Here is a 12,170-nt window from a genome sequence, read left to right as displayed (position 1 = left end):
AGCTGCGCGGGGCCTGAGCGTGCTTGAAGATCTAGAGCTGCTTAAGACGACGCACCGCCCGTGCCCGCCAACGCCTTCCCGAACGTGTGCAGCCTGGCGAGGACCCTGTCCTCGAGTCCGTAGTGCGCGACCAGCCCGCGCCCTTGCGGTCCATAGATACCCGTCGCGTGCGCCTCGTCTACAACGAGGTACGCGTTCCGCGCTGGGAACAAGCTCTCCAATAACCTTACGATATCTGGTAGAGGCGCGAATGTGCCGTCCATGCTGTATAGGCTCTCCACCGCGACGAACACGCTATTCCGCCCATCCTTGAGAGTCAGGTTGTCCGCCAGGAGTTGTTGTAGCAGAGTCTCTAGAGATGGTAGATCGTTGTGAGAGAATGTACGATGCCCGCTTTTCCCGACGCGTGAGGCACGGATCCCGTCGTGCACCGACGCGTGGATGGCCTCGTCTGTTATTACGACATCGCCGCGCTGAGGGATGGTCGAGAAGAACCCGACGTTCGCGTCGAAGCCTGAGTTGAACAGGAGCGCACTGGGCGCGTTGAAGAACCGCTCCAGGCGGCTTTCGAGGGCAGTGTGTGCCTGCCCGTTCACGAGCAGGCGCGAGCCGCCTGACCCAAGGATTTGGGGTGCATTCTGGAGCTTGTCGAGGAAGCGCGCTCGCAGGGGAGGGTGAATGCTGAGAGAAAGGTAGTCGACTTGGCTGGTTTTTCCTCCCTGAGTGGGATCGCGAAGCACGTGGCGGCGGTGGCGGCGTCGTCGTCGACCGCGACGCGTCTTTCTCCGAGATTCCCCCGCCGACGCGTCGCCTCTCGTCCTCGTCGTCTGCGCCGTCCTCGACCGTCTTCCGCTGTCCCCCTCCTTTCGTGCGGGCTGTCTCTTGCGCGGTATGACCGCGTCTCGTCGCTGAGAGAGACGTGCCGATAGACCCGCGAGCAGATGGTGGTGGTAGGGAGCCAGGCCGTGAAAAGTGGGTCGAAAGTCAAGCTCTCCAGGCACGTCTTCCCCCCGCAGACCCCGTATTCATTGTTTGGAGACTGATAGCCGGGTGTAGGCGCTGGACCAAATAGTAAAAGAGCTGCAAGTCTCCTTGACCCGGCCCTCAACACCCAAGCAGAGAGAAGAGTTTTGTATACTATATGTGAGTGCTGTGGAGACCAGGAAAGTGTTCTATCCGTCTTGAACCGGTTTATTGGGTCTACTATGACATCCGAATAGTCCTGTATTACCCCCATCTTCGGAATGAAGTTTGGACACCCAATCCGAAGCTTCAGCGCTGAGAAATTCGAAGGGAACTCGACGGAACTGAGAGCATGGGGTAGGCATGTTCCACCGCTCGAATCAGGTGTGTATCCCTCCATACATTGCAAAATAAGCGCTACTACACCTCGCCCCCACCCCCTCTCCCGCGGACCACTCCCATCTTCCTCGCTGCGGCGTTCGGAGCTCTCAGCAGGGATGGAGACAGCGGCGCGGCGACCCTACTCGCGGGACGCCGTTCTGTCCCATCCTTGTCGACCCCCAAAGCAAGCCAACACCGCTTCGTCGGACGGTAATTTGTTCCATCTTCGTCGATCGCGGGCTTTGACTGTCGCGGGTATGGGGTGCTGAATGCAGACACAGCGGCGATGGCGGCGGCGCTGGCGTCGCAAGGACCACGCTCGTGGGGCGAAGATTCGTCCCATCTTCTTTGACCGGGGACATGGGCGGAACGTGCAGGCAGCGAGACAGCGAGGACGCTGTTAGCAGTGCGTCCAGAGAAGACGGACGATCTCACCCCCTCGCGGGGCGAAGATCCATACCGTCTTGTCGAGCGGGAACTCTGCGATGTCAAGACACTGAGTCCGTCGAGAGTGGTTCGTCGAGAAGACAGACGATCTCACCCCGCTCGCGGGGCTAAGATCCGTCCCATCTTCGTCGACTCTGATTGTCGGGGGTATGAAGTGGTGGACACGGCATGGGGATGTCAACAGTGCCGGAGAGTTGGACAGCGCGAGGGCCCCGCTCGGGGAGCGAAGATCCATACCGACTCTGTCGAGCGGCGACCTGGGCGGAGCATAAAGGGCGTCCAGGCAGCAAGGGCATGCGCCGCAAAGACGGACGATCTCAGCCCGCTCGCGGGGCCAAGTTCCATACCGTCTTGGTCAAGCGGGGGCTTCAGGGGGGGGTCCAGGCAGCAAGGACGTCACCAGCGGTGCGCCGAGAACACGCTGGTAGACAATCTCACCCCGCTCGCGGGGCGAAGATTCGTTGTGAGTTTGTCGGCCCGGGCCCCACTATCGGCAAGACGGAGCACAGGGCGTGATGGGCGCAGTCGAGAGAGCGGGGAAGTCGAAGCTAGCAGAGAGCGGGCGATGCAGCAGTTTGTAGGGCACCAATACGTCCGCAGCGCGAGTCTCCTCAACAGGCACAGGCAGGATGACGGCACCGCCCGCGGGGAGGCGATCTGTCCAGTCTTTGTCGATTACGCTTCGAAAGTTCAGTGGATATGGAGGAAGACCGCGAGCGCGAGTGGCTCGCTCGCGTGACGGAGAACGGTCCCATCTTTGTCGACCGGGACTCTAGAGGCCGACGAGAGGCGGCGGCAACAGCAGGACATGCTAAGAGGGGTACGCAGAGCGAGAGGGAGCACCCAACATCGCAAGTGGCTACGTCCAGGACACCTGTCAGTCAGAGCCGCCGAGCCCCGTGAGAAAGAGACAGAAACATCACAACGAGCCCGCTCATGGGACGTCCTTCATCTACCAAGGACATCGAGTGCCGAGGGAGACATTTCATGGACAGGGAGCGGGAGGGCCAGGATCCGTCCCGTCACTGTCAACCGGGACTTGAGAGGTTGTCGAGGGAGGCGGTGAAGGCGTCGAGAGAGCCCTGGGGTGAACGAGAGCGGCAGGATGCCACTCGCCAGATGAAGGTACGTCCCATCTTCAATCGTGAGTGAAGGATCGGAGGTGGTCAGTCGAAGCGGTGCCGCAGTCATTGCCGTAGCTGCAATGAATCATCGCTTGCCGGACGGCGATGAGAGGGCGGGCGTGCACGTCGCTCATGGGAGCAGGTACGTCCTGTATTTGCTGTCCAGCGATAGAGTCAACGCGGGAGATGATTGTGAGGGAGAGAAGAGGGGGAAGAAGATGAGCACGAGTCAGCAAACAGGCGGCAGAGACGGCGTGAGGACGCTACTCACCGGACGTCAATTCATCCCATTTTTGTTGACCGGAGGTGTCAATGGTCTGGCGAAGGGGTCGAAGTATCGAGGAATTGCCCCGCATAACGTCCCCGTGAGCGGGAAGTCGATTCGTCGCGTATTTGTTGAGGGAGTGTAGACGTGTCAGAGGGAGAGGGTCGAGGCATTGTGGGGCGCGTGCGCGAGGTGCGTACACCGCTATCTTCGTCATTGCCAGACATAGGTACAGTCCAATCATGGTGTTGTTTGTCGGTGACAGCAGAAACCCAAGGTCCCAAAGCATACGTTTGTACGCTAGTAACACCGACACCGCTCATGTGACGTCAAGGCATCCTGGCTTTGAACACAGAGCTCTGCATCAGTTAAAATCACTTCACAAAGTGGAAGGAACTCACGAAAGTACCAAGAAGAATGGGTCCTGCGGAACTTTGCCCGTAAACGTGTTCAACACGCAGGCATCGTCAGTGAGATTGCGCAAGCAATAGTAACTGATGCAGTGAGCGGGGATGGCGCAGACGGGAGCACCAAGATATCGCTCGCGGGATGCTCGTCGAGCGCGACAACATATAGCAAGGTCAATGACGCCGGAGACGCCGGGGCAGAACTAGGTCAGTCGTGGGATGTTCATATATCCCGTGTTCGCCGAAGAGCAACCTTGAGACAGACAGGATTGTCTGGAAGCCCATGCTAGAGATAGAGGACTTGCTGCCGTATTGTAGACATGAGGCCAACCGACTGGCTCGGGTAGAAAGAGTAGCATGCAAACCCTGGTGTTCAGTTTGGATCAGCTACAGATGATAGAGGGGAGTACTGCGAACTTACACCGGGGGGATGGAAGAATGGGAAACGACATGCATGCCGCATTGACGAGGCACCTCGCGGGAACATGATCTATACCTAGAACATCTTCTCCAGATATCAACGAATGACCGCAGAGATGGTACGCCGTGATCTCGCTGACAGTACACTGGAGGTGGAATCGTCCAGCTTTCGGAGAAGCAAGCAGACACAGGACGTGGGCAAGCAAGTCCGGACAGGACATTGATTTCTTGAGTGTCTTTTGCTCGGCTTCCTGATGCCAGAATGAGCGTAGTAGATCCAGCATAGACTGGATGGGCGGATGAAGGCTGATGATGTCGGCAAACGGAGGGTACGCAAACGCTGAGACAGCGTCTAAGGCGGGAACAAAGATACATCGCGTCCAGAGTCACAGTAGTCGTCAGAGCACCGAACAACTACCATGTCGATCAGTCAAGGCATCATACTGAGCATGTAAAGTTTATAACAGATTGTATTCCATTCTCATTTACACACTACATAACTGATTCATAGTCAGCGCGTGATCACCAGCTGGTAGTGAGACAGAAACATACCTACATCCCACGACTGTCTTCTGAGCAAATACCGGGAGATCGACGCAAACACAGAGATGCAGACGGACCGCCGGACCCAGGAATCCACATGATCGTACTCAGGCAATGTCTCTAGACAAGCAGCACGGGAGAGGGGGAGATTTGTGAACCTTTGCACTGGAAGGCTCACGGCTGGGGGAAAGGACTAGGGTATCTTGGCAGAACCGGATTGAAAGGCCATACCTTTGCAAGGTGCGCTCACATTGCTATGGGGTCATCCATGAGTGCTCCTACGCACAGCATAAGGGCAAATGCCTCGAAAGGAATGAGGACATACGGGTGCATGTTCTCGTCCTTCGTGCATGGCCTTCTTAAAGTCCGGCTCTCCTTGGGCTCTCCCTCGTCTCGCATCCCTCCCGCATCCTGCCTTCCCCTTACGTGTCTGTTGTCTCTATGACCAATATTTCTCCGTGATGTAAATGCATCAGCTACAAGCAGAATGGAATCAGTGACCGTGCTATTCTGAGTCCGTCAGCGCAAACAGAAGTACAGGTCAGTCTTTGTCCAAATGCGTGTCTAACCATGTATTTCACATTTTTGTTGTCTACCAATGCTTGACCAGTCGGCTACGGAAGCTTGTCAGCGTCGCAGGCAGACGAAAGATGCTGAACGCAACGTACTGAATATCTCAACCACGTGGGATGCACTGCCACTTATCTCCCTCGTCCAATGGCGATCGCAATCACCCGTATCTCTCGCTGCCCTGCTCAGAGCCCTCGCAAACGCTCCCGCTTGTTGCCTGCAAAATCGGTGCATTAGCGCCATGGAGACGATAGGTCAGTATGCTTTGGATATGGACATACCCTCCATTGTCTGTCCCTGATTCCATCAGTGAACGCTTAGACCAAGGATCAGGAGGTCTTCCGGCGACAATGTGTGCTAAGTGCAGATGCATCAAGAGCCGTCCTTTGACATCAAAGCTGTATAGCCCGCAGAATATAATGTGAGGACGCCAGAAAACTGCAGCAGACTGACATAGAAGAAGCTTACTCAGGTAGCCAAGCATGAGAGGACATCCGTTGTTGGCGAGAACAGGAGCGTGGACTGACATAATGCAGGCATAGACGTGCCCAGGCAGGACTTGCGAGAGAGGCGACGGTATATACAGTGCGTCTCGTGAATTGTTGCTTAGCGGTGACTAATGCCCAGGACTGCGGAAGTCGGGGCCACAATTTGGCCGCCGCAGTGCTTCCCTGAGAAGCCACTACCACGTAGCATTGCTACCCGGTTGCGGCTTCTTAGGGACACATTTCGGCAGAGACTGCTGGCCCTGATACAGCCGTTTGCCGTTCGATGGGCCCATTTCTTGAAAATTATTTACAGTCGGACCATGTCGGAGAGGGGAATTCAAGTCCCCAAGGCCCCAACATCAGACCATTTGGACTCCTTTTAATTCCTGGGACGTCCCTGGCACCATGTCCGACAAACTCCGACTATATGTGACTTTCTGAAGTGATGGCCTAACGATCTGCAAACGGCTGTAAAGGTGGATCTGTGAATTTGCGCCTTGAGGTAATTTATTTTTCCATGGGAGACTCGCAGTTGTAAGGAAGTCCAGGAAAATCCTCAACATGATTGTCAGAATATTCAAGTTGCATGCTCTTATGAACGGTCTCAGTGGTAAATATTACAGCCATTCACTGAGGCATTGAAGCAGTCTGAGGTCAGGCGAAGCTGTCTGTTGCCCAAAAGAAGCTTGACCCAGACCCCGGAGAAGGGATCAACTTCTCCGAGCTCAGGGCAAGCTCTGACGGCATAGTGAGTAAACATTACAGAATAGATCTACAGTACATTGATGGGGGAGAGATCTGTACCAGGCTCCAACTCCGGAGTGCTGCGTCTAAGCGGCTGTGAGCAGATAGGAGTTGTCCGACTTTGTCCAATGGTCGAATTCGGACCGCCCTCAGTGCTCGCAAAATGAGAAGTGGATCATATTATGCACTGAATGCATGACTTACAGACTGACTTGGAGGCTGCCTATACAAGATTCATTTATATTCCTGTACCCTCTCATCAGAAGGCCAGCTAGGTCTTGTGAGGCGGTACCGGTCCGAATGTCTGTACAATTTGTGAGACTCCGAATCCATGTCAAGCTCCACCTGATAACACCAGCTGGGAAATATTATTGCATTGCAAACAGGATTCAATAAAACAGGGAGATTACGCTAGTCGTGTTTTATGCGCCGCGGGTGAGAGGTGAATGCACTATGATACAACAAAGGTCAGTACGCGCGATGAGCGTTGAGATGAAGATAGCGGGCAGCGTGAGGGTCGCGCCATAAGACCTCCCATCGTTTTCTTGCTTCAGCCACTCTAGACCTTGGATGTGTCGCACAAGCTATGGATCCACTCACGCGATTGTCTGTAAATATTGACGTGCTTATCTGTCAATGCTGCTACGGAACATACGGGGACTATGATTGACTTGACGCCCTATGGACGGTTCCACTCAACAATACATATTCGACCCTTTGCAATGCCTGTACTTCCCTACCTTGTCTCCCTCGTCCCCCGTCCGCCTACCACTCATAAGCTACTGCTCATGATACATCTGGATTGTTGATGTCGGAGTTTGCAGTCCTACCGCGACATCCAGGCGAATATACGTCGCTTCATTCGAGTCGAACGCAGCCTCGCGTGTGACCTCGGCTCTGTCTAGCAGTACTGCAGCAACTGTCCAACCATTCCAGACCGCTCGGGCCGCGCGATTTGAGCGTGTGGTGTACACACAAAGAGCAAGAGAGACATGTAGGATTGTTGGTGGATCATGAGGAGTGTTGCGCGGCTTTGCATTTCGGTGAGAGGTGCATCGTACAGCTGTGTATGTATTGAGGTAGTGTAGTTGGAGCTCGGTGCGATGGATGTGCACTGTCCGCCCGGCGGACTGTCCTTCGTTCAGACATACTGCGGGCGGACAAAGTACCATTCATCCAATCGAGTGACATCACATTCAAGCTCTAAATGCACATAGATAATCTAATCTACAAAACAAATGCCTGGAGCAAACTCCGGGCCCGCTACAATGCAGGGCTGCTACGCTGCGCGAGGCAGAACATGAATGAGGACGCCGAAGTGCGAGATGCTCGCACAAACGGAATCTGCATGGGTGGCTAAAGGCACAGGTACGCGTTTGATGAGCGAAGGAGGCGCCAGTGGCGTCTGTCTGTACGCGATGGAACACCACGTACGCGTCTGAGAAGCGAGAGGTACGCACTTCGCTTTGCGCATCCTATCCACTCATCGAACATGACTGTTTACTTCCAGACTGTGATTTTGTAATACCTGCCTGCTACAGACATCCGTCTGTCCCCTAAGCTGTAGGTGCTCCGGGCATATCTACATGACAGGGACATTACTTCAACATCGCGCCGGGCACCTTCAGACAAATCGACTGTCACGCGGAACTGCGAATCGGCAGATGAGACGTAAGCCTGACTTGCGAACACCAAGTATGCGTGCTGAAACGCTTTGTACGGCAACCCGGTGGCACGCCATATCTCTCGCAAATGCCGTCACAAGGTGGAAGGCCGCTGCAAAACCCTCTTGGGAAGATGCCCCCGTAGCATGAAACTCTCGGTGAGTCATGGAAATTATTACCTGCGGATCCAGCCTTCCGAGTGGGGTTCAGGGCTCGCTGAATTTCAGCAGCTCCCGCAACCACGGAGCCAATGTCTTCGGATGTACGTGATAGGCCACAAATACGCGGAGCGGTGAGTAACTTTGAGGCAACAGGCTCTGCAACGGTCACTAACGGATGCTCGGTAGGTTCTGCCAACTTGTCGCCGTATTCAACTCCTTACTCCTTTGGTTTGTAAGTCGCGAAAGTGCTAAATACCTACGCTTGCCATGAGCCGAGTAGAGAGCAGGTCAAGGGAACTGGTAGGTGGAAAAAATACTGAGCAGCAGACAACGCTGCGTGACTGCCATTGAACCCTACCAGTCTACGTCCTCTCCCCGGAGCAAATTCGCTAGCGGGCGCAGAAACGAGAGCGGCGTCCAATATGCGGGAGTACGTACGTTACGGTCGCGTCGCGACAAGGCGCGGCTTTTTCCCGATCACGGATTCCTGCTCCAGCGCGAGAAGCCGCGCGCGCCGCTTCTCGGAAGATAGGGTCGTTCAGCAAGCAGATATCTTCGCCAGAAACCGGATTGGGGTGCATCTGAACGATATATAAGCATCTCGTGTTGTCGTTAGAATTTATCAACTGCCCCTTCGTCTTCGCCCTCTCCTCCCTCGCCACTGCCCATTTTCTGTTGTCAGTCCTTTGTCTGTCCTCCCGTTTAACCGTAGTTGACGGTCTCAGTTTCTTTTTTGTCCTAGGCCGTGACTGTGGGCTCTAGGGCTTGGTACGTCCTCTGTCATGGTTTCATTACCCGACTATATCTTGCATAGCTATACATGCGTAGTCTGTTGCGTCCCAGCGCACTAGATTTCCATTTGCCCAGTGGATGGCTCATCTTGAACGCGGTATGTGTGGCTTTCATTATATGGCCCTGGCAATTTGTTTACGCCTCGTTCTCTCACTACAGACTCTGTCTCCGCCCCCCCCCCTCCACCGGCCTGCTATAGAAGACGATGTTCATACAAAAGTAGTCTCTCATATAGACCGCGTTCCCTGTATTGACTGCCCGTTTACTAGCTAATTCGTCGCCGCTACACAGAGCCCAATAGCAGCAGATCAGGTTCGCCTTTGATTGTAGTCGAATAGCCCGTTACTAATGCTCTAAAGTAGCCGGTCAGTTCGCAACTGCCGTTCACGATCCCGTCATGACGGGTCTAAATGGCAGGACTATAGACGCGATGTATCCGCTTATTAGTAGACGCCCGACTACCATCGGATACATATCAGAGCCTTAGCAGGCAAATCGGTAAGCACGCTCTTATATTAGCGGGTGATAGTCGCTAACGCGTACTTCAGGAAGGCTACTAGTGCACTTGACAGGCGTCGTTAACGTCTAGTGCAGCCTGATGCAGTAGCGACAGCTACAAGCTCAACCCGAAGAACCGATGTCAGCCATGCCGCCGTTCACGGTCCCGTCATGGTAGAGCAGTTCTAGTTTACTACGCAAGCCTCGAGTCTGACCTCGAGAAAGAGGTCTGGCCGGGATTGCCGTTGACGATCCCGTGTAGGCACCGTGTAACCTATTCCCAGTCGACGCATCTGACGTCTCTCGTGTAGACATCAGAACGCCAGGTCTATCGTCCACTGGAACTGATGTCGGCGGGAGACAACGCAGGTACGCGAGTCGAAACAGAAGAGCCATTGTAAGCTCACATTCATACAGGATACAGGATTATTCTTCAAAAGCTGATTTGTATCAGATTACTAATAAGTCGTGTCTATACAGCTGATATACTAGCCTACAGTAGTGTACAGAAAGAGCAGAGCCCTCTGCGTCTAGTACCCGGCTCCCTCTAGAGTAGACTCCGGCAGGGTTGAGTCCCCCCGTCTGGCGAAGGAGCGTGCGGGAACGGCGGTGACAGCAGGCGGCAAGCGGGAGAGCACTCGCCCTCGTGGTGTGCCCCTCACTGGCCTCCATCGCACGCGTCGGTCTGCACGTCCTGGACAGCGCCATGCAGTGCTGTCCCGCTCGCCGAGTGCGGAGCCTCAAGCGGGTGGAGGACTGGCGAAATGCTGCACGGATTGCACTCCTGCGGGTGGTGGCTGAGCGGAAAAGCGGGAGGGGAGTCCCTCGGTGTACTCGGAATGCTGCTGGAGACGGCGGGGAAGTGGACTGGAAGATGGCATGCGGAGAGTACAGCAGCCGATCCTCGTGCACCACGGGACTCGCGGCTGCTGTGGGTCGTCCAGGGGAGGCAACGCGACAGAGGACGAGCGAGCGCGCAAAGCCAGCGGTCTCTTCCAATGGGAAGCGGGAGGGAGGGAGCTATGCCGTAGTAGCATAGGGTAGAGAAGATGAATACAACACATCACCTTTATGATAAACGGGCCTGGAAATCATTATACTTTACAGTCGTCTCGAGTGGCGCCCGAGCGACTGCGCGTCTGTTCTCGTTGTACGGTATCGCCTCGCTCTCGTGCACGGGGGACTTTTGCGACAGCGGCTCGCGGCGGACGCTCATACCGGCCTCGGTCGACGTGTCCGTGCAGGTTGCTGCGGCTGCGCTGGGTCCACTAGCGATGCGCCCGGTCGTACCTGGGGGGAGAAGAAGAGATATGCTTTAAAGGAATGTACGTACGTCGGCTTTGTTCTCCAGTCGTAGCGTCCGTCACGACTGGAACTCGCGTCGCAGCGTCCGTCACGACTGGAACTCGCGTCGCATTCCGACGCAGGCGTCCGCCAGCTAGCGCAGGCATTCGTGTTTGCTTTCGCGGTGATGCGGTCCTGTCCACTACACTTGTTGACAAATGAGCGAGGCGGTAGTGCGTAGAGAATAAGAAACGTATGCTTCAGCTGCGGGCGTGGCGGTGACGTCACCCATTGAAGTGACCCCAATTCAAGTACCAGACATCTTCGGGATGGCTGGCCATGAAGCTTGAATGTCACAGAGTATGGCCTCGCCGCTGCCGGTCTGACGTTTATACGTGGACGCGGCGGTGATTTCCTCCTTCCCCTGCGCGATTACAGCACGAGGTTATACACCGCAGCACGCGCAGGTAATGGCTGTCCTAGGCGCGCCGAATTGCATCGAATTGAACAAGTAAGACGTCCCAGTCGAGTCCCCGGACGAGAGGGAACACGTTGGAAAGAAATAGAAAGGTACCGATTATATCAGGACTTGGCAGCAGTACAACCAAAGTACAACCTTCCCGCAATGGTCCGCTTCAAAGTGAGTCAAGGAAATATTTGGTGGTCAACTATCTACCAACGCACACTGCAGAACCGCTGGATCCTCGTCGAATTCATCCCCTGCAACCCCCCAGAAGACGCGACTCGCGCACCCACCCGACGGACCTCAGAAGCAGTTATCACCACGAAGGACATCTACGCAGCGCTCAAGCAGAGCATCGTGCACAATTTCGGGGACACGGGATGGGGCGCTGTAGGGTATTCCCTCACAGGTACGTGTATTATTCCGCACCGCCAAGCCAAGCACGCTCGGACGCCTACGCTAGTCAAATATTTCTCGCCCATGACGAACGTGTGTATCATCCGAGTGGGCAGAGACCAGCATAAGATTGCGTGGGCGGGCGTTACTCTCTTGTCATCTTTCGAAGGGCGCAAGTTCATCCCGAACGTTATTTGCGTGTCAGGTATGTGCGCTTTGAATCCACGCCGCTGTGGGAGAACACCTTCATGTTGTGTTGTAGGCACTATAAAGCACGCCCAGCTAGCTGCCATCCAGCATAACAGGGTCGTCGTCGCACGGTTTAGAGCGCTAGCCAAAACGCCAAGTGAGTCCCTATCCGGTTTCAATGATTCATTCCCCCGAAGGCTTGGTTTTCGTTTGCAGCAGGGTACCATGACGCGTATGACAGCTTCCTGGACAGGAGCACGAAAGAAATCACAGCTTTGCAAGACTGAAGGCTTCCCCAAGGCTCAACACGATAATTCGACGCCCGAATCTTAGTACGCAACGACGCTACATGGATCGGAAGTCAATCGCCG

General features: G+C 55.0%; 3 protein-coding genes across 3 annotated transcripts; 2 read left to right on the top strand and 1 right to left on the bottom strand.

Annotated features, from left to right (window-relative positions):
- Nucleotides 1–41: 41 nt before the first annotated feature.
- Nucleotides 42–698, bottom strand: GLOTRDRAFT_44310 (PLP-dependent transferase; the record flags this gene model as incomplete). Its single annotated transcript, XM_007869041.1, has 1 exon — nucleotides 42–698. A coding segment is annotated over one exon (657 nt), but the record flags the coding sequence as incomplete, so codon positions are not given.
- A 546-nt stretch (nucleotides 699–1,244) lies between these two features.
- GLOTRDRAFT_94362 (uncharacterized protein) lies at nucleotides 1,245–6,519 on the top strand (the record flags this gene model as incomplete). The annotated part of the gene is made up of 18 exons (XM_007869128.1): nucleotides 1,245–1,347; nucleotides 1,722–2,450; nucleotides 2,486–2,667; nucleotides 2,752–2,916; nucleotides 2,954–3,057; nucleotides 3,082–3,280; nucleotides 3,536–3,794; nucleotides 3,906–3,930; nucleotides 4,102–4,126; nucleotides 4,283–4,336; nucleotides 4,519–4,653; nucleotides 4,675–4,790; nucleotides 5,027–5,090; nucleotides 5,161–5,374; nucleotides 5,442–5,472; nucleotides 5,657–5,705; nucleotides 6,232–6,356; nucleotides 6,387–6,519. The coding sequence occupies 18 exons, from the start codon at nucleotides 1,245–1,247 to the stop codon at nucleotides 6,517–6,519; spliced, it is 2,712 nt and encodes a 903-aa protein (XP_007867319.1).
- A 4,857-nt stretch (nucleotides 6,520–11,376) lies between these two features.
- GLOTRDRAFT_130345 (uncharacterized protein) lies at nucleotides 11,377–12,086 on the top strand (the record flags this gene model as incomplete). Its single annotated transcript, XM_007869127.1, has 5 exons — nucleotides 11,377–11,391; nucleotides 11,443–11,623; nucleotides 11,678–11,815; nucleotides 11,873–11,956; nucleotides 12,016–12,086. The coding sequence occupies 5 exons, from the start codon at nucleotides 11,377–11,379 to the stop codon at nucleotides 12,084–12,086; spliced, it is 489 nt and encodes a 162-aa protein (XP_007867318.1).
- Nucleotides 12,087–12,170: the final 84 nt, after the last annotated feature.

Source organism: Gloeophyllum trabeum (assembly GCF_000344685.1).
Source record: "Gloeophyllum trabeum ATCC 11539 unplaced genomic scaffold GLOTRscaffold_00009, whole genome shotgun sequence".
NCBI lineage: Eukaryota > Fungi > Basidiomycota > Agaricomycetes > Gloeophyllales > Gloeophyllaceae > Gloeophyllum > Gloeophyllum trabeum.
This window is presented reverse-complemented; position numbering and strand designations above follow the sequence as displayed.